Here is a 19,481-nt window from a genome sequence, read left to right as displayed (position 1 = left end):
GTAAAGTCATGACATAGAAAAGCTTGTATTTACATATATTGAATAGCTTATGTCTGCATAAATATGTACTAGGTTATAATGTATACACACATATACACAAAACCTGCTATGTGTTGTTGTAAGCAAAGTTTGAAAAACCCCGTTTCATATTTCTATATGCTTACTGACATTTCTGTATATATTTTAGATAGTCTAGTCATTTATTCTTGGTATTTGAAGAGCCACTGCCTTGTCCCCTCCCTTCCTGTCCAACTTATTGGGTCATCACTATGCCAGAGACTGTTCTGCTTTGTATTTATTGATATATTTTTTCCTACCATCATGTGAATGTTATTTTTGTCCCAGTTTTTCAAAAGGAGAAAATAAAGTACCCAAAAGTTAACTAAATACCTGGAGGTTAATTGTCTTGTCTGAAGTCACAGAACTCTTAAGGGGTAGATCAGGGAATCAGATTCAGGAAGTCTTCTCTTTTAGAGTTCATTCTTACAACCACGAAGCTGGACGCCATTCTGCCACCTGTGTCAAGGCACTGTGATAAGGGCTAGAGGTACAGAAGTATATACATCTTAAATAGTTCTTGATTGCCTGGAACTTAATGCATTTATACTTACAAATGTATTTATAGTTTTTTGTCTTGGTTAAAATATGTAAATATATGTGCACAGAAATATGTAATGTGGAAAAACATTATACAACTAACTAAACACATGTAATCAGCATATCGTCAATTCTTGATTTCAATGTTATTTGATGACTGCTTCCATCATATGGATGTGCCATAATTTAATTATTGTCCTGTTATTGGAAAGAAATATGTAGGCATTCCTTGTGAACATTATAATACATTTATTATTGTCATTTCAGATTACTATGTGACACTGGATAAATGCATAAAAGTATAAAGTTATTAACATGTTTCTAATTATATTCCTAAAGCTAATAATGCTTTAGGTGTAGTTTGCAGTAGGGCTTTTCTTACATCTTCATAAATACTGTGCATACTAATTTCAGTAATCAAACCAAACAAAATATAGTTGTCCCTTAGTGTCCCTATGGGGTAGGTTTCAGGACTTACCTAGGATATCAAAATTTATGGATGCTCAAGTCCCTTGTATGTTCATGTGTGATGTTTTTGTGTAATCTGTACACACTATATACTTTAAATCTCTAGATTACTTGGATAATTTCTAATACAATAGAAATGCTATGTAAATAGTTATTATACTATATTCTTCAGGAAATAATGATGGGGGATCGAGGAGGGAAAGGAAAAAGTCTGTCTATATATTAAGTACACTCATAATTTGTTTTCCACATATTTTAAAACCTAAACAGTTAGTTCTAATCTGTAGATTTGGAGCTGACAGACCAACTGTAATCAAAATATAGTAATTAAAAAATGGTGTCTTAGTTAATTTAAAATCATCTTCTTTCAAAAGTTTTGCAATCCTTCGTACTATCATCATGATGCATTTTTAAGAGTATTTTGAGGAATATATATATATATATATATATATATATATATATAAAGTTGTTGATTGCACATGTAAGTTTTAGTACAATATCAATATAATTCCTCAAATAGGTTAACTTTAAGAATGGAAGTTGGGTTTAACAAATATCATTTTTAGATTCTTAACCTATTAAAATCCAGAGTTTTTAGTTCTGTGACTGTTTCAAAGAAATTGACACAGGTGCATTCAAATATGTTGGAAATCATAATCTATAGCTTTTATATAAATATTCATTTTTTTCTAAAAGAGAGAGAGAGAGAGAGAATTTTCATATTTATTTTTTAGTTTTCGGTGGACACAACATCTTTGTTTGTATGTGGTGCTGAGGATCGAACCCGGGCCACGCACATGCCAGGCGAGCGCGCTACCACTTGAGCCACATCCCCAGCCCTAAATATTCATTGTTATATTTATAGTTATATTTTTATTATATTATCTATAATTACATAATACATTATAATTAGGTTTTTATAGGTTTTCTGCCTCTGGGATGAAGGGACAAAAATAGGTTAATATCTTTTCGTAGAGTTTTTTTTCCCTATTTCTCCTGAAAGAGTCATTATGAAATATTTACTTTCACTTATGTTCAACCAATATTGATGTGCCTACTGTTTTTCAGAGCACATCATCCATGCCTGCCATCAGTTCTTTATGTGTACCTGTCACTTGTGTATTGAGAGTGTATGTGTAACATTTTCACTTATTTAGTAGTCATTATTCCTTCTGTATTCCAGACTTTGGTGGTGAAATACTAGGTTTACAAAAGACTTTAGACTTCACAGTATAGTGAAGGAGGCTGTAATAACTGGAATGGAAATGTATTTGTTTCTTCTATAAAAAGAACAGGATGAAGTGTTTTATACAAATTTGCGTAAGATTTTTAATAATTAATTTTGCAACTAAAAGAGGTAGTTGGGTGTTACAATTTTTGATGGATTTTTTTGTTATAGTCCACTATTTGAATATTATGCTTTCACAGTGAATTATGCAAAAGACTTATGCTGATCATTTGAGTTTCTTAAGGTAACAGATTTTGAACCCTCAGTATAGTAATTCTGCAAGATTGTTTCAGCAATTTAAAAAATGATGTCAAATGGTTTCTTGTTCAATTCATCTAACTTGTTAGGAAATATTGGCATTCTAGTTCAGTTTATCACTTCTGCAATTAATTTTGGAACGCAGTGTTACTGAATGGTTTCCATTCAAGTCTTAAAGATGCTTAGGAGCTTCCTGTCCTTAATTTGGGGGATTTTTGTCAGTGCCTTTTATTATTCTTTTAGTCATTATTTGAAACATTGTTAAGAGCTATCCATTGGCTATTGTGTATTATCACTGCTAATCTGACTGCATGCCTTTAGCCTCCCTCAGTTAATAAATGATTTCTCTTCCCTTGAGGATAAGACTTGTAGCAGTCCAGGGAACAAGATGTAGCTGAGAAAATAGACATTGTACCCTTTTAAGGAAAATATCTTTTATGGTCATATTCTTTTGTCAACTGAAATTTTAATTGATAACTACCATAATTTAGGTCAACCTTAAAAGATTGAGAAGTGCATAACTTTATGGATTTACTTTGTAGAAATAAAATGAAGTTTCTAAATATTATTCTGATCTTCCATGGTGGCTTTTAATAAATGTGCATGTAGTTCCTTACTAAAACATAGACAACAAGTGTTTATGTAGTTATAAATTACAAAACAGACTAGGTTTTTTTGTGAGGAATTTACATAATTAGATCATTTCCATTTCAGCCATGCTTGAAAAATAAATTTATGTATTTGACTTGATTTTTTTCTAGTTGCTTCTGAAAGAAAGATTGGTATAGGTGTGTGAATGGGTGTTGCATTTAAACATTGTGAAATTAGATACTTGTCCTCTCACTTTCATCTCTTAACTGTGATGTTGAGCACTTGACTTAAATCTCTCTGATCCTTAATCTCTTTATCTGTAAAAGGAAGGTAGATCAGAATGAAGTAAAATGCCATGAAGTCTTTAGCATGGTATGTGGTACATTATTAACAAATGTTAACACCAGTACCATTCCCTTCCCCCATCTACATTCTACAACAGTGTAGCTGTAGGAAAAAGAAATGCAGAAATTCCAATTGAAGATCCAGATTTAAGTCTTAATTTTTTTATTTTACTATATATGTTTTCTTGGGTCAGACATTTTTTGGGTTGTACTTTAAGTACAGTCTGCTTTACCTATAAAATTGGGTTCTGAAAATTAAATGAGGTAATGAGTAAGTCTTTCTGACCTACTTTCCAGTGGTTAACTTTTTTTTTTTTTTTTTTCCCCTGTGCAGTGAAGGAACTGTGTTTCAGGAGCATGAACCTGGTAGTTGTGTGTAGGTTACAGCACACACACATACACAGCACCATTAACTGGTTTTAAGTAGGAGCAGGGAGGGGCCAGAGGATTTCACTAATGTGGTGAAATTATCAGTTTAAAAAGATGGCTGAAACTGCAGACAGGAATTTCATTGGACCAGGTCCTTTGTTCTTTTTTCTTCATTAGTTTATTTCTACTTTGGTCAGCTTTTTTCCCACACGTGATTCTGCCACCATTGTTAGCTTTCTGAAGCATGGTCTACATTTTGTAATCTGCATTCCCCATAATCTGTAATCAATCGAAATCTTAAAAACATATCATTTTTTTCCCCCTGACACTGGGCTTGAAAGTTTTTCATGAGCTGACTCTATCTTTTCAAGGAGGAAATAGTTTCACTTTCTGCTTAGCATGTGTTCTTTGCCCTAGCTGGGAAACTTTGTCATCTTTGTGTATTGACCTTTACACCAGTTGTTCCATATGCCTAGAATATTAACAGAAACTTTCTCATCTTCTTTCTTTTTTTCTGGGAAGCCATCTTTATGGCTTAGCTTTTTAAAAAATTTCCTGATGGATCATCCTAAAGTAATTTTAATTGCTTTATGACAGTAAATGCATGTATTTATTGATAAGATTAATTAGTTCGACTTTCTTTGCATAACTCAAGTATTCTTTTTGGTAACTGGATAGTATTAAACTTGCAGCAGAAACAGAGTGAATTCTTAGTAGATTTAAAATGATGCATAAAGCCAGGTGTAGTGCTGAAGGCCTGTAATCCCAGTAGTTGAGGAGGCCAAAGCAGGAAGATTACAAGTTCAAGGCCAGCCTGGACAAATTAGTGAGACCCTAATAAATTAAAAGAAAGGGCTGAGAGTGCTACTTAGTGGTAGAGTGCTCCTGAGTTTGATATGTAGTGCTGGGAGAAAAAATGTGATGCATACACTTCTTACTGTACCTTAATAATGGAATAATTTTAATGTTTTTATGTAAGAGAGGTGGGTTGTGGTGAACAGGAAAGAGGGACACAGATACCTGCCAGTGCAGTCAGGCAGTAAAACTTGATGGATAGCCATTCTGTAGAAAGTAATTTTTCCTCTGCTGTCATTCCATAGCAATTAACACAGAAGACTTCTTGTGATCAAATCAAATGTGTGTAGGGTTTTTCCCCACACATAGAACAGGTAAACACAGTATAACAGACAAACACAGTACTCCAGTGAATACCATCTGTCTGTCCTCCAGTTCATTTCATTTCTGACACTTATCTACCTGGAGATAACATCAGATCCCAAAGGTCTAGGGCTTTGTCCTGGAGGCTGCCCCTCCCACATGCCTAGCACAAGTCCCAGGTGGTTTTTTCTATTCTTTTTTGATAGACTGCTCTAAACAGGACTGCTTCAACTCCATCTTTGAGTTCCATTAATTTGCCAGACTAGCTCACAGGACTCTGAGTAACAGTTACGTTTACTGGTTTATTATAAAGGATAATAAAAAGGTGGCGAGGTAACTAGGGCAAGGTATAGGAGAAGGGGCTAAGAGGTTCCATGGGGCATACTACACCCTCCAGGAACCTCTGAGTGTTCACCTATCTGGAAGTACTCTGAACGATGTCCCTTTGTGTTTTTAGGGAGGCTTCATTACATAGACCTGATTAATTAAAACATTGGTCATTTAAGGTTAAATCAACTTAACCTTCAGCCCCTCCCCTTCCTAGAAGTTGTAAATAAGGGGTAAAGTCCCAAGCCTCTAATCCTGCCCTTATCTTTCTGGTGGCCAGCCCTCATCCAGAGTCTACAAGGGGGCTGCTTGCCTTCAGTAAACTTATTAGCATATAGAACCACACTTATCACTTTGAAGATTCCAAGGATTTTAGGAGTTATATGCCAGGAAACAGGGATGAAAACCAAATTGTATTTCATGGTATTAGAGTCAACTATCTGTTTATTTATATGCATTCTGTTAGAAATAAGCTTTAGAAACTGGTACTCTTTTCCATTTAATGACTACTATGCAGTAAGTGATTCAGTAATATTTACATCAGGACATTGTTTGAAGGAAATCCTGTCACTTAACCAGTTCCCTTTAGTACAGTTGTGTAGGTGATTTCCATTTCTCATTCAATGAAGAATAGAGTAGTAGTTATTTGCAAGTGTACCTGGTTCCTAGCAAGTCTTTAGATATGTTTTTTAGTTATTTTCATTCCTTGAGAAGAAACTGAAGAAGTAATTGGGGTAAAGGGATTTATGGGACTCACTAGAAAGATCTCTAAAACAATGGCTAACACCTGGTGCTTCTCATTCATCCAAGGGTTCACATTAAAAATTACAGTGTTATATGCTACTAGCAGCACCCTTTGTTTTTGTAGTCATGGCAGCTTAACACAGCGCCCTAGTGGCTTAACATACAAACACTTAAGTCCTTATTTTTTGTTTTTGTTTTTAAGTCATTGAAATTATGAGGCTATCATTCAAATGGAAGCATTATAGTTCTTCGGAACCATTATGATCTCAAAAGGAAAGGAGAATGCTAAAGATACACTGGCTGAGGTGTTTTGAGGTGCACCGAAGTGTTCCAAGCTGTCTGTGACTTACCTTAACATGTTCTTGAAGTACCATGGCGTGGATTAAAAGGTATGCTTTAGAAATCTCTCAGTGACCCCAGGGTCATGGGTAGAATGAATGCTCAGATTCTATATCTTACTATTGCATATTTTAATATTTAGATTGCAAGTGGTTATAGATTTATAGTGCTATTTTTGTTAAAAATATTGAAAGTTTTATGATTGAATTTTTTTCCTTTTTGAGATAAGATTATGGAAGACATGAGGGTAGATATTTTCCTTCAGTTTTAATAGTAATAGTGTAGAAATAAGCTGTAATTTATTTTACCACATAGTTTAGGGATTATTCATGTGTTAGTCTGTAATTATCTTTCGGTTTACATCATAGAATAGTTCTCTTCAGTGCCGTCATTTCATGGTAGCCTGAATAGGGTAAATTCTTCAGATAGAGTACTAATTTGGCCAAACAAAACTGTTCTATTTAGTCCATTTATAGTAGAGTTTTGTCTTTTGCACAGAATTTTCATTTAGAGGCAAATGAGTGAGTTTTAAACTATTTCTTAACTGATATTAAAAAATTTTTTGTACTATATGGCTGCTAATAATTTTGCTTTTTTTGAAGAGTGGTACAATTGAACCAACTTAGCGAGAATGCTGAATTTATTAATATTATATCAGATTCAGCATTCTTAACCTATTAGTTAATAAAGGAAACTATGTTTGGAAAAGAGGTATAAGTCATAGATAGAAAACATGAACAGAAATACATTGGTAGAGTCCACGACTTTTGCCAGGTTACCTTGTTCTATAAGATCCTTTTGGTATGTCAACAGTTAAATTCTTTTTTTTTTTTTTTTGTACTTGGGTTTGAACCTAGGGGCACTTAACCACCGAACCACATCCCCAGCCCTTTTTTATGTTTTATTTAGAAACAGAGTCTTGCTGAGTTGCTTAGGGCCTACCTGAGTTGCTGAGGGTGGCTTTGAACTCGGGATTCTTCTGCCTTAGCTTCCTGAGCCACTGGGTTATAAGCGTGCACCACCATGCCTGGCCAAAAGTTAAATTCCTAATGGAATTTAATTTTTAAAACTACACAAAACTTTTATAATAAAATATCCCTAGTGATAGTGATCTAATCATATTCCAAGGTAGTCATGTGCTTAATTAGCCAAAGTAGTCATTCATTTCAACTTGGCATTTTATGTGTAATGGCATACAATAGTGTCTATCCTCCAGAAAGATATTTTGGAACATAATGGTTTTTAATGTATTGTTTACAAAATATATTTCTCTATAATACTTGCTACTTAAAGTGTAAAATTTTTCTGGGTTAGCACATGGTCCTCCATTTGTTTCCTTTGAACTTCAGAGGGATTTTGATGCATAGCCAGAGTTGGCAACTTCTCTTCTTACTCTAAAAAGTTTATACGTTTTTGTTTAAGAGCTTAGGGATCAACTGACCTGTGCTTCACATCTAATGCTTACTTTGTTATCTTGATAGGTTGTGAGAATGATCTGGAAAAATATGAATTTATGTATAAAAAATATAGAGACATAAGCATATTATTATATAAATCTGCAATACATAGATAATTGGCTATATTTGCTATACATAGATAATTGTACACATACGCTTATGCAGGGTTGGGCACATGGGACAAAATGGCAGATCAGCTGTGATAGTGATGATTTTTAAATGCCAGATCAGGATTTATGTGTGTGTGCATGCACATTATTTTCTTTTTTTTTCTGCCCTGACTCTTTTACTTTGTCCTGTACTCTTTCTAGAGTAAATCAATCATCATTATTTGGGTTTTTTGGGTACCAGGGATTGAAACCAGGGGCACTTAACTACTAAGCTACATCTCCACCCCTTTTTTAATTTTATTTAGAGACAGGGTCTTACCGAGTTGCTTAGGGCTTTGCTAAGTTTCTGAGGCTGGGTTTGAACTCCTGAGCCGCTAGGATTACAGGTACAGGTGTGTGTCACTGCACCCAGCAGTTGCTTTTTTTTGTTTGTTTGTTTTATCAGTGAAAGAAGGTAGCCACTAGAGACTGGTAATTTATCTATGGTTCTATTACTCTGCTAGGATGATTTTTGTGTTCTCTGAAGCTTTGTTTTTCAAATTGTTGGTTTCATCCCATTTATTAGTGGATCAAGAAAACATTTTAGTGGTTTGTGACCAGCATCAAAGCATATTTCAGAATAGGAATGTGTCAATGCACTGGATGTAGAAAAGAATGCATTGCTTTTTTTTTTTTTAAAGCTTATTCTTCAATTTTTAAAGCAGTTGAAATGAACAAAATCTATGCATATTTATGTGTACATTGATTAGTTATGTTTTTGTTCTAGTAAGTGTATGCCTCCTATAGGCACAGAGTTCCTCAGAAATACTATTAGCTTTATATTGTTTTGCTTTGTTGAAAAGAAATGACCAGGATGCATTTTAGTCTGTGGTGAAAGAGAATATGGTGTGCATATTCTTCCTGTACATCATCTTCAAAGGTCACTCTTTTATCTTTTTTGTTTGAAGTAAAGGTTATAACAGGAGAATAGGGAGTAGAAGAGAAAATGAGAATAAAACAATAGTAGCTTTAGAGTGGTATTAACCAAGGCTATTTTATCAAGTAGAGTGATATTGTATGCTGCCTCTTGGCATACATTTTGGTGTTTATCAATTCATAGACCAGTGTTTTTCATACACGTTCTGAAATTAATTCGTTAAGTTTCTGCCCCCTACCCCTTACAGAAACAGAATAGAACAGAAAGTTTCATGAATGTATCACCTGATATAGTTTTTTTAAAACTTCTGTTTCAAGGGTAGGCATTGGTACTGGATTGGACAGATGTTCTTGTAATGAGTAACTGGAAAGCTGTGTGGAACTCAGGTCTTATAAATCCATGTTGCCAAACTGATGTCAGCTACAAAAGCTACAAAAGCCTGTAGATAGCCATCACAAGTATTATCAAATCAGTGGTCTTATTTCTGATGGTAGGGAATAGTTAATTAGCTATGAAACCTATGTTTTTGTTGTTTTATTATTTTGTGAGTATGTGTGTATTGTTTGTTTGCCCTGGTAAACATGTAAAGGTTTATAATTAAGAATTTACAATAATCCAGCCAGGCACATGCCATAATCCCAGCAATTTGGAGGCTGAGGCAGAAGAATCACAAATTCAAGCCCAGCCTTAGCAATTTAGCAATGTCCTAAGCAGCTTAGACCGTGTCTCAAAATAAAAAAAGATCTGGGGATGTGGCTCAGTTGTAATGTGCCTCTGGGTTCAATACCAAAGGGAAAAAAATGAAAAAGAAAGAATTTATAGTATTTCCTAGTTGTGATTTACTCTTACTTTGTATTGAAGTAAATGATTGCTGTAGTTAGAAAAAAACCTGATGATACATCTTAAAATTCACTAAATTTATTTTATGTGTTAGGATTTGTTCCTTTAACAGGTGACTCTTTAATTCAGAAGATAAATATAAAGCTATAGAAATTCAGCATAAATCAGATATATATTACAAATATTTAAGGTGGTCAGATGTTTAAATGTAGAATTTCTGTGTGTGAGGATTTTGATAATATTTAAACTTTTATTTTTCTTGAATTAGTGCATTTTCTTATACAGTAGCCTTGTAACAGCAGTTATTTATAGATCTGTTGAGGATAATCACAGTATCTGGTGAATATTTTTTAATAAATAAGGTAGGGCAGTATCATCATATGCACATGTGTTTTAAGATTATGTCAAAAATACAATTTTTTTTGTCTTCAGAAAACAGAAGATGAAGACTTCTGGTAAATTGTTTCACTACAATGGAATTTGTACATTAGTTTTCTACACTTGGGAGTTGAAAAAACGGAATAATTCTTGCCAGAAGAGGAGGGCAAAAAATAAAAGCCTGTTTTATCTTTCACTTCAAGTTCTTGGAAATCTTGTTAATGTACATAGTTTCTTTTCCAAACTGGGTATGACATACTCCTTAGAAATTGTGTTTTGAAATTATAGGAAGTAAAGCCTCCTAGTCATGGGTTAACTGCCTGATGGTAGTTGCTAGTCTTTGTACAGATGTGTGCAGGCATGCACTGTTAGTGGCAGAGCCCTTGGATGAAGCTTCAGCTCCGTTGGTCCAAACAGACCAGGCTATGTCACCTGTCCCAGTATGCCAATTAAAGAGACAGCAGTGATGAAGGGCAGGAAAGGAGCTTTTGACATGCCGTGATCAACTATGTCTCAAGGAACTGACAGAAACTTTGAGGTTTTATAGAAAAGGGCACAAAGGCGGGTTGTATGGCTGAGAAGCTTGTATAGCTCCTGAGAGTAAATCATTTTGGTCAGACTATGATGGGGATCAGACTATGATGGGGATGGGTTCTCTGAAGCTTTGGGACATCCTCAGCACCTGAGGGCATGATTTGGTTCCTCACCTGAGATATTGCCCCAGGTTTTGTTGTGGGCGATTGTTCTTGCTTGGGGGCGGGGGGCATCTCACCTTGTGTTATCTGTTCTGCTTGCAATTGCTTGGGGGTAGTTTCAGTCCCTTGTTATAAAGATGCTTATCAGTAAAGATTGTAGTTCCTGGAATCCAAGGTAGCTGCAGGAGAAAATGACTCAGAATGAAGGGGGAAAAAGAATGAGAGAGGGGGGAGGGATGGGGCAGGCAGGCAGATGGAGTCAGAAAGGGACAATATGGAGTGTTATGTCAGCGACTTAGTCCTCTTTCACTAAGAGATTCTGAATGTGAAGTATGGAAGAATTAAAATTCCTTTATTCTGTTGCTTTGCTTCTCAAAATTCTCTCCATCTCCCAACTGCTCCCAGTCTTATCCAGTTCTTTCTACTCTCTTTCGGTAGGTAGCCCTGTTTGGCTTTTCATCATTAAGATCATTGATTCTTTTTCTCAATCATGTTTCCCACTCACTTCCAGCTTCACCATATCTTACCTTATCTTAGTCATCTGTCAGGAGCTATGAGTTTTCATGTTGTCTCCTTGTGGCATTTGTTTCTTCAGATCTGTGTCCCTTTTCTTTGGTTATCGTAAATGCATGATACCAGCTTATAGTCTTTTTCTTTGGTACTTTTTTGTTTGTTTCTAGGGAATAGTTGAGAAGGAAACTAAACTATATTCTAGTTTAGTTGTCTCCAACTTGATATGAGTAGCTAGAGATGCACCCCAACTCCATATCTAGATTTAGAAGAAAGAGCATATCATGAATTCTGTATTCATTATTAGATATTATTTCAGCTGATTTTTGGTTATAAAAAATAAGTTAGAATCACCTTTCAAAGATTAAGATGAGCTGCTGTGTGTCTATATTTAAAATGATGTTTTAGCTTCTGAAGATAACAAAACTTGGGAGTTCATAACCCACTTGAATCAAAGTGTGAAATATGATATGTCAAGAACTATGTAATGTTTTGAACAACCAACAATAAAAAATAAAAATAAATAAATAAAAAATAAAAATAAAAAAATAAAAAATAAAGATTTAAAAAAATAAAAAAAAATGTTTTGAGTAAATGGGGTATTGTTAGCATTAAATATGTTCTCAAAACTAATTGTACCATCTCTCATTACTTTGAAAAACAGTACTATTTTGGATGACTGTGGTATCTGGGGTATCTCTTCAAAGAGTACTTTATAATTCATTTCAAGTATGAACCTTATTGAAAAAGTGAAATATACTGTGTTAGTACATGTCAGAAAAATCAGGGAATCAGGAAAACATCTATTTGAAAAATACAGTGAAGCTACTTTTTCTCGCACTGTGGAACTGCTGGGCATTATAAGGAAAGTACGTAGATGAACAGGAAGATGTGTGTGTGTGTTCTTTCTTCAAAATGCCAAACTTACTGTTTAGATATGGAGCATAGTTTTCATTAGTGGTGTAGTTAGGCTCACATAGGTGAGAGTGAGTGAGCAAGTGAGCCCCTACCTCCAGGGGGAAACCACAGTAAGATCAAGCTGACCTTCTCCACTGGTCTGTGGGCCTTGCTTTATCAACTGTATGTCAGCATATTATCTTTCTTTAGAAATAATGACTATAAATGTGCTACTTTGGAGGAAGGACAACTGCCTCCTTTTGTCCTCCTACCCTTAATTGTTATAAGGAATCCTGGGGTAGAACTGTTGATGCAGAGGTAAGATAGAACACTTTGGAAAAAGTACTTACTTTGAGGGCCTTTGTGTCTTGTTGATACCAGTACTGTGATAGTAGTGATGAGCGTGATTGAGTATGTGTTTCTCTGTGTGTATGTGTATACACGCATATATAAGAGTTAGTGGTAGCAGCTAAGCAACTAGATTAATAAAATGTGCATTAAATTTAGCTTTATCAGGACCCTTTGTTGTTGAAATATCTGTGGAAAAACTAACCTGTCAGTGAAAATTCTAGCAGAGGCATGGAACATGGGTGCATATATAAAGCAAGGAGGGTTTGGAATAAGTAGGATCCACTGAGAGCATTCACCTTTGAAGTACACACTGACATTTCCTCTGCAGAGAAACAATTTTCAATCTTTGCTCTAGTTCCCAAACCTATTCTTTACCACCATTAACTGATTTTGTTTATTTTGTTGGTACTGTATCCCTGGCCCCTGGGAGAGTGAATAGTCACAGCAGGTTCTCAGTAAATATTTGTCAAATGAATACAATTTGGATAACCCTAGGTTGGGGGGGGGGGGGATGCTTGTTGTTGCTTTGTTTTGGTGCTGGGAATTGAACCCATGGGTACTTGATCATTGAATCATATCCTATCCCTTTTTATTTTGAGACAGGGTCTTGCTAAATTGCTGAGGGCTTCACTATGTTGGTTTGGCTGGACTGGAACTTGTAATTTTCCTGCCTCAGTTTCCCAAGTTGCTGAAATTACAGATGTGTGCCCACTGTACCTGGCAACACTAAGTTTTTAGATTTACATCTATCCTGTCATGGCATAACAAGCCTTTCTCTTATTAATCATCTCTTAATTTACAAGTGGAGAGAAGACCAGATATCTTATTGATGAACCTCTAAATTTACAAATGGAGAGAATGACCAGATATTTAAAGAAGTAATTTTATTTTGAAATGATCTTAGTTTCAGTATATATGTTATCACTAAATTCTTGTGAGTTTGGTAGTGGGTCTGAAGACAGAGAAGTCTCAAGTGTGTTATTACACTGACATTTAACGAATATTGTGCTTGAGGTGTTCCACGCCAAGCATTTTGCATTTATTAGCTCATGCTTCACAACAGATCTCTAGTATTCCCATTTCACTGACATGGAGACTGAAGCTCTGCAATACCTATGAAAGCATTGAAGTGGGGGTTGTTTTGTTGTTGTTATTTGTTTTCATTTTTGTTTTTGGTCAAAAGGCAGGCTTTGGGGGAGCAAAACTTGGAAATAGTGTACATAATAATTGAACAGATCTTTCTTGCCATGGGTAGATGTGCAAGTGTGAGATTATTTATAGGGAAAGCCAGATTGTGATCTGTGCTCATGTTTTACAGAAGAAAGGCTCTGTATTCCAACTAAAACATTTCCATATTTGGGACTGACCAGATTTGGTCTGTTAGGAGGTGGACAATTGCCCTTTTATGGCCACCCAGATCCTCCATTGCTGTCTTGTTTCTCTTTGACTTGGTGGCTCTGACACTCCCTCAAGCAGTCTTGTTCTCCTCTGTCTTTTGTTACTGCTCTCTTGGCTCCAGTGTTCTCTGTCTCCTTTGCTCTCTATCCGCTCTTTGTACTCCACAGCTCCCTTCTCTCTTCCTTTCCTCCCTCCCAACTCATTACTTGCAACTTGAGCAAACAAAAGAATTTCCTCTGCATTCTGACTATAAAAGAATAATAATGTGAACATTGAATAAAGTCAACTTTTGAGTCACAGAACCAGGCAGGCCAAGTGAGAAAGTGAGCTGGCCAACAAAGGTCAGTTAGGAGGATGCTATAAAAATAGCATAAATCTTAGATCCTAGGAGGCTGTCCAAAGTTAAAAGAACTGACCCAGGACAAGTAGTATTTTGTTTTCAGAATAAAGAGCTTGTTGACCTCCTGGTGCTTACCACAGGCTGTGTTTTTATGCTGAGTATATACAAAAGGGAGGCAGAGTAAACCTATCCTATAGACACGCCAGCCCAGGCCTCCTGTCTGGACTGTATTGTGAATGGGGGCTATGGAGTTGAGGGAAATGAACTTCTTGAGTACAGTGACCAGACCAGTACACCCAAGGTTAGTTCTTGAGGACTACTAGAATCAAACCAAGATATTCGCAGCTGTCTTAATCCACTTTGTACTGCTGTAACAAAATACCACAGACTGGGTAATGAATGAAAATAGTATATATCTTACAGTTCCGGAGGTTGAGAAGATTACCATTGAGGGGCCACATCTGGTGAGGTCCTTGCCTGCAACATTGTAACATGGTAGAAAGTATAAGGTGGGCAAGAGGTTATGCACAGGAAAGGGAGGTTAAGAAGGGGCTAAACCCAACTTTATAACAAATCCTCTCTCACAATATGACAATCCATTTATGAAGGCAGAGCCTTTGGGATGGAAACAACTCCCATAAGGACCCGTCTCCAAACACTGATGCATTGGGGATTGAATTTCCTACATAAACTTTGGAGGACATATTTAGACTATAGCAGTAGATAAAAGGTGAACATTAAAAAATAACTTCCTTTCAACTTTTTTTTTCTCCCTTTCAATTTTGAGTTTCATCCCAAAGTTCTAATTTATACTTAGAATGAAGGATGTCTTTTCAATCTGATATTTCTCTTCATACCTAAAACTACTAACATTTTTAAATAACAGGAAGCTAATTAATCAACCAAATTATTATCAGCTTAAACATTGTGGCATATTAGATATTAGATTATTATTACAGTAAAGAATTACCTTTGGTGAAATTGCTGGAGACCTACACATTATATATGCAAGTTTTTCTATCAATTGGTTTTAAGCAGCAAAACTAAATGAAGGAACTAATAAGGTGTATACTGAGAGCCCCAATTAGATCTGGATTGGCACTTCATAGAATCTTTCAAAAATTCGGTATTTTGAAGTGTCAACATGCTTCATAAAGAATGGCTTTGTTGAGCCAGGTGCCGTGACACACACCTGTAATCCCAGCAGCTTGGGAGGCTGAGACAAGGGGATCCCAAGTTTAAAGCCAGCCTTAGCAACAGCAAGGTACTAAGCAACCCAGTGAGACCCTATCTCTAAATAAAATAGGGCTGGGGATGTGGCTCAGTGGTTGAGTGCCCCTAAGTTCAGTTCCTGGTACCAAAAAAAAAAAGAATGACTTTGTTGAGCAAGTGACAGTAACCTATAACATTGTATTTGGGGGGAATTCTCATAGGGAAAATAGTTTTATTAAGATGAGAAATTAATCATTATTTTTAGCTATTTGAACTTGGTGAAACGTTCTCCTCATTGAAAGATTTGTAAAGTTAATATCAGCTCATTCATAATTTTTTTCTCTTATAGAAACAAACTTCAGAGGCATTTCTTATCAGTTTGTTTATAATCCTTATTTAATTCAGAAATGGTTGGTCTAAATAATATGGTTTAAGAGCTACAGTTCCATAATAATTTTTTGTTGTTTTTTCTTTAACAGATGATTTGCTATTATTATTGTTCATTCACTTAGTAAGCACCACTGTGTACAGACTTGTATTTGAGAACTTGATGTTTACTATTGCATGCATTTGAGTCAACCTAAATGTGAATCATACGAATTTATTACTTTGGCCATATGTCTCCAATGTGTGTGCCTGCAGTTAAACAAACAAAATTGGCTAGCATAAAATATACAGCTTAAAATAACCCTGGTGCGTGTCCAGTTTATTGTGGAAAAAGCTTGGCATTTTTTTTTTTTAAATTTTTTTTAAAATTCTTTAAAAAGCTTGGATTTGATTAATATCTAGAGCTGGTAACACAATTAGATTTTTCTAGTTTATTTAACTTTACAGCATTCTTTATATTCTCTGGTTGGATTACTACAATGTATAATCCTCCGGATTTGGCAGTTTTAGTTTGCTGAAAAATAGTTTATAGGTAAATAAAATGATTTTGTGAAACATTAAATAAGTTTTTATATGACACTTTTTTAAAAAAAAATATGAAAAACAAATGGTCATCATCAGTGAGTTTTAAGGGGAAATGTCCTCTTGGGGGAAAGGCAAGAAAGATGAGTGGTTTGTGCACCAGAGTATAGCTTCCGTATGTATTTATCTGTGGGACTTGTTGTCCTCAACCATAATATGATCAATGTGTGGTCAGAAGTAGTGGAAAGCCCTACCTTGTAATTCTCTGAGCTTCAGTTTTCCCTTGTAGGTTAAAATGCTGACTCAGGATTGTTAGCAAGGCTTAAATGAGAAATTATACAAGGAGATCCATCTATTCTGTGTATTCTCTCTTGTTTGCTCTGCTGTATGAAGACTGAGGAAGGTGTGGGTGTAAGGGATAAAGAGAGTTTCTTCTAACCTTATGGAGTGAGGGAATGGAGATAGATATGAGAATTTGGATTATAGATAATGGCATTTGTTAGTGAAGTGCTTGTGGAAGGCAACAAGGAGGGAAGAGGTCCGGCTCGCTAGTAACAGACAAGAGAGACTCCACTGTCTTTAAGGAACATGCATGTGCAGAAGGTAGGGAGAGAAGGAGTATTCAGAATGAAGTAGCTACAGTGGAGCTAATCTCCAAAGAAAAACTACTCTATTTTTAATTTCATTTAAAGCAGTTGACTAAGACAGTAAAATAGTAAATTAATTCTGTAACATAACAGCTTTGCAGTTTACATAGTTTAAATTTATAACACAACAAAGTACCAACTAAGTACATAACATGAATGAACCAAACTCTGAAAGTTAAATCTCTTCCTTCCTATAGGCCTTATTCTTTTCTTGCTCAGTGCCACCTCCAGTTATGCTATTGAACCAGATTCATTTTGCCTGCTACACAGTATGCCAGTCACTGAAGCAAGCCTTGAGAAAGTTTATTTTCAAGGCAGCCAAGCATGGAGACAAGACAATAAGTCTCAAATCTCTCTCCCCTAGGATAAGGTTTGGGAATATTTATGGGATAAAGAAGCAGAGTGTACCGGATGCGGTGACTCACACCGATAATCCAGTCACTTGGGAGGCTGAGACAGGAGAATTCTGAGTTCAGAGCCAGCCTCAGCAATGGCGAGGTCCTAAGCAACTCAGTGAGACCCAATCTCTAAATAAAGTACAAAATAGGGCTGAGGATGTGGCTCAGTGGTTGAGTGCCCTTGAGTTAATCCCTGGTACCAAAAAAAAAAAAAAAAAGGCAGCAGCAGCAACAACAGAGTATGAAACAGGGCTGGGGAAAGGTGATGGGAGATGAAGTAGTCAGTGGCTCACCCACACATAATCCATCTTCATAGCTCTTCATAGGACACAAGTTGAGAAAACGGCCCCATTAGTGTGGTCTCAGAGTGGCGACTTTGGCATTCTGAGGTCAAATATTTCACCCTTCAGACAGACACCTGTGTAGGCCCAGATGAAGAGTGAGCCAGATGTTATCTAGTAGAATGAGCTAGTGCTCAGCTGAGTGGTCTCTGTAATTTTTAAAGTCAACTATAAGCAAGTAAGTAAAAGGAAGCAAATCTGGGAGGGTGGTTATTGAAGTGCCCTCTTGGTTTCACTTAGATCCTCAAAACCTTCACTCTTGTAATAGTGCAGTGCCACCATAAGTTACTGATGATCTGTGCTTTTAATCACTACTTAATGATCTCACCACTCTCATTTTAAACCTTTTCTTTGCTCGTGCCAGGCAGAGACTCCTTTGATGGTTATAAAAGAATTAGACTGCATGCAGGACCACCCAAAGGTAAAGCAGCGCACATATATTCATACATTTGTGTATGTATGCATTAGTCAAGGTTTGGCTCTCAGAGGAGATGTCTTTAGATTTCCTGAATTCTGTGTATTTAGGAAACATTTCTTCACTTTCCAGTAATCAAAGAAATATTTGTTCTTTACTCATATAACTTTAATCAATAGGTGAAAATTGGGAAGGTAATGAAAGTTTTCTTTAAAATTTTTTTTTGGTTGACCTCCCTCCATCCCTCCTCATTTCAAGCAAACCAATTTAAGCTATATCATAGAAAGTTTTAGTATACTTTGTAATCCTAGCATTAATATTAATGTCCTAGCTGAGCACAGTTACACACACCTATAATTCCAGCAACTTTGGAGCCCAAGACAGGAGGATCGCAAGTTCAAGGCCAGCCCAGCGTCAACAACTTAAGGAGACCCTCAGCAATTTAGCAAGACCCTGTCTCAAATAAAAATAATAGTAAGAAGAAAAGGACTGGGGATGTATGTATCTCAGTGGTAAAGTGCCCCTGAGATCAGTGCCCAATACTCCTCTCAAAAAAAACCAACCCCCCCCCCAAAAAAAAAAACAAAAACACAACTTGTCACTCCTTTCACATTTTCATATCCAGAACTGAACTACAGTTAAAATTCTATCTTAATGCAGATTATGTGGAAAATCATGAATATTAAACTATTTACATTTTGAACAAAATTTGCCAGTATGTGAATTTGGGTAAGGCAGGTGCTAAACCAAGTTTCTTCTATGTCTAATGAGGGATAATCACACCTGCCTTATAAGATGCATGTGGGTAGAAAGTATGATGTTCATATAAAGTATGTACCATAATGCCTGTTTTCCTTAGCTGCTGTTGTGTTGTACCTCCACCTGGAGAGGGACCATTTTCCTTCTTAATTGCTGTGTGCTCCAAGTATATAGTATAGTAATTACTACATAATAGCCATGACATAAGGAAGGAGTATTGCTGGCTAGCTCCCCAGAGGCCCTTCTCATAGCCCCTCTGGTGTCTGTATCCCTTCTTCTCCATGGTAACTGAATCTGATGGATACTGGAGACTATTTTTGCCTGCTTTTGATTTTCATATAAATAGAATTTTGCAATATTATACCTTTTAAGTCTGCATTCTTTTGGTACTACAACATTGCAAATGGAGTAGTAAGTTGTTTGATTTTGTTACATTAATAGTACCGTGTTGTGCGATTGTATAATTTTTCCAAACATTTGGTTTG

General features: G+C 35.9%; 1 protein-coding gene and 1 non-coding gene across 7 annotated transcripts in view; both read left to right on the top strand.

Annotated features, from left to right (window-relative positions):
* Positions 1–19,481, top strand: part of Rbpj (recombination signal binding protein for immunoglobulin kappa J region) — a 220,210-nt gene that overhangs the window by 145,878 nt on the left and 54,851 nt on the right. For 2 of the 6 annotated variants that reach the window (XM_058572380.1, XM_046423605.2), the window contains exon 2: positions 6,287–6,473. The exons of 3 other annotated variants lie outside the window; for them this stretch is intronic. In XM_058572380.1, the coding sequence (XP_058428363.1) occupies positions 6,457–6,473 (17 nt within the window). In that variant the 5' untranslated portion in view covers positions 6,287–6,456. Of the gene's footprint in view, positions 1–6,286; positions 6,474–18,211; positions 18,244–19,481 lie in introns of those variants that run through there. One more of the 6 variants, XM_058572381.1, reaches the window with a different exon arrangement.
* Positions 14,434–14,564, top strand: LOC124078848 (small nucleolar RNA SNORA51). The gene has a single exon (XR_006847078.1). It is a non-coding gene; the product is annotated as a small nucleolar RNA SNORA51 (small nucleolar RNA).

The sequence above is a fragment of the Marmota monax genome, unplaced genomic scaffold (genome assembly GCF_021218885.2).
Source record: "Marmota monax isolate L192 unplaced genomic scaffold, Marmota_monax_Labrador192_F-V1.1 WCK01_AAM20220418_F8-fsc00009, whole genome shotgun sequence".
In the NCBI taxonomy this organism is placed as follows: Eukaryota; Metazoa; Chordata; class Mammalia; order Rodentia; family Sciuridae; genus Marmota; species Marmota monax.
The sequence above is the reverse complement of the archived record's forward strand: the minus strand, read 5'-3'. Positions and strand labels throughout refer to the sequence as shown.